The sequence below is a fragment of the Apostichopus japonicus genome, chromosome 16 (assembly GCF_037975245.1).
Source record: "Apostichopus japonicus isolate 1M-3 chromosome 16, ASM3797524v1, whole genome shotgun sequence".
Lineage (NCBI taxonomy): Eukaryota > Metazoa > Echinodermata > Holothuroidea > Aspidochirotida > Stichopodidae > Apostichopus > Apostichopus japonicus.
In genome coordinates this window covers 27,984,227-27,985,146 of record NC_092576.1, presented here as the reverse complement: position 1 = coordinate 27,985,146, position 920 = coordinate 27,984,227, and the positions used below count along the sequence as shown (strand labels likewise).

The 920-nt window shown below is 41.3% G+C and overlaps 1 protein-coding gene across 1 annotated transcript; it reads left to right on the top strand.

The window, feature by feature from the left end:
• Positions 1 to 269: 269 nt before the first annotated feature.
• Positions 270 to 704, top strand: LOC139982499 (uncharacterized). Its single transcript, XM_071995393.1, has one exon. It carries the CDS (start codon positions 270 to 272, stop codon positions 702 to 704), a length of 435 nt encoding a protein of 144 aa, XP_071851494.1.
• The last annotated feature ends 216 nt before the right edge of the window (positions 705 to 920 follow it).

The following is a 920-nucleotide window of genomic DNA, read 5'->3' as shown; positions in this document are numbered from 1 at the left end:
TCAATCATAATACGTTAGGCAATAGGGCTTTTGCCTACAAAGGACCTCGGTTGTGGAATTCACTTCCGGTGGAATTGATGTGTATTGACTCCTTGACCCTGGATGCTTTCAAGATAAAGTTAAAAACGTATCTGTTTAAGCTTGCTTATTTTGAATGACCCGACTGGTTGGCTTTTCCTTGTTGAGCGCTTTTAAATGTTTTGTACAAAGTTAGCTCTATATAAATGCATATATTATTATAATTATCATTACATATGTATATATACGCTATGTCGTGGTATGAGAGTTATCTCTGCGGTCGTTGGCAAATGGTTGCCATTGGTAACAGTGTATCAGAAACACATCTCATGGATTGCTCTGTGCCCCAAGGTTCCATTGCAGGACCTTTCATGTTCACTATGTATCACCCACTCGAGGATCTGATAGAGGCTCGCGGCGTTCACACAATGATGTATGCAGACGATACCCAACTGTGCCTTGTGCTTAATCCTGCTGAGGATCGAGGGGATCAACTTCAGCGACTTGAAGACTGTATTGGCAGCGTGAAAGCGTGGACCACTTCCAACAAGTTAATGCTGAACGACACCAAGACGGAGGTTCTTCACTTTTCATCGCGTTTTATAAAGAATCCGTCTCATATCTCCACCATTCAAGTTGGTGACACGTTGTTATTGCTCCGGAAGCACGGAATCTCGGTGTGTTGATGCACCGACACATGTCGCTTCAATCGCATGTGAACAAAGTGTGTCGCTCTGCAAGTCTTGGGGTATCAAAGATTGGTCGTATAAGGAAATATATAGATCGGCCGACTGCTGAACGACTTGTACACGCCTTCGTAACATCTTGGCGCTATATTAAGAACTTATTTATTATTATTATTATTATTAATTTTGATAACATTTCACATATTACACTCTATT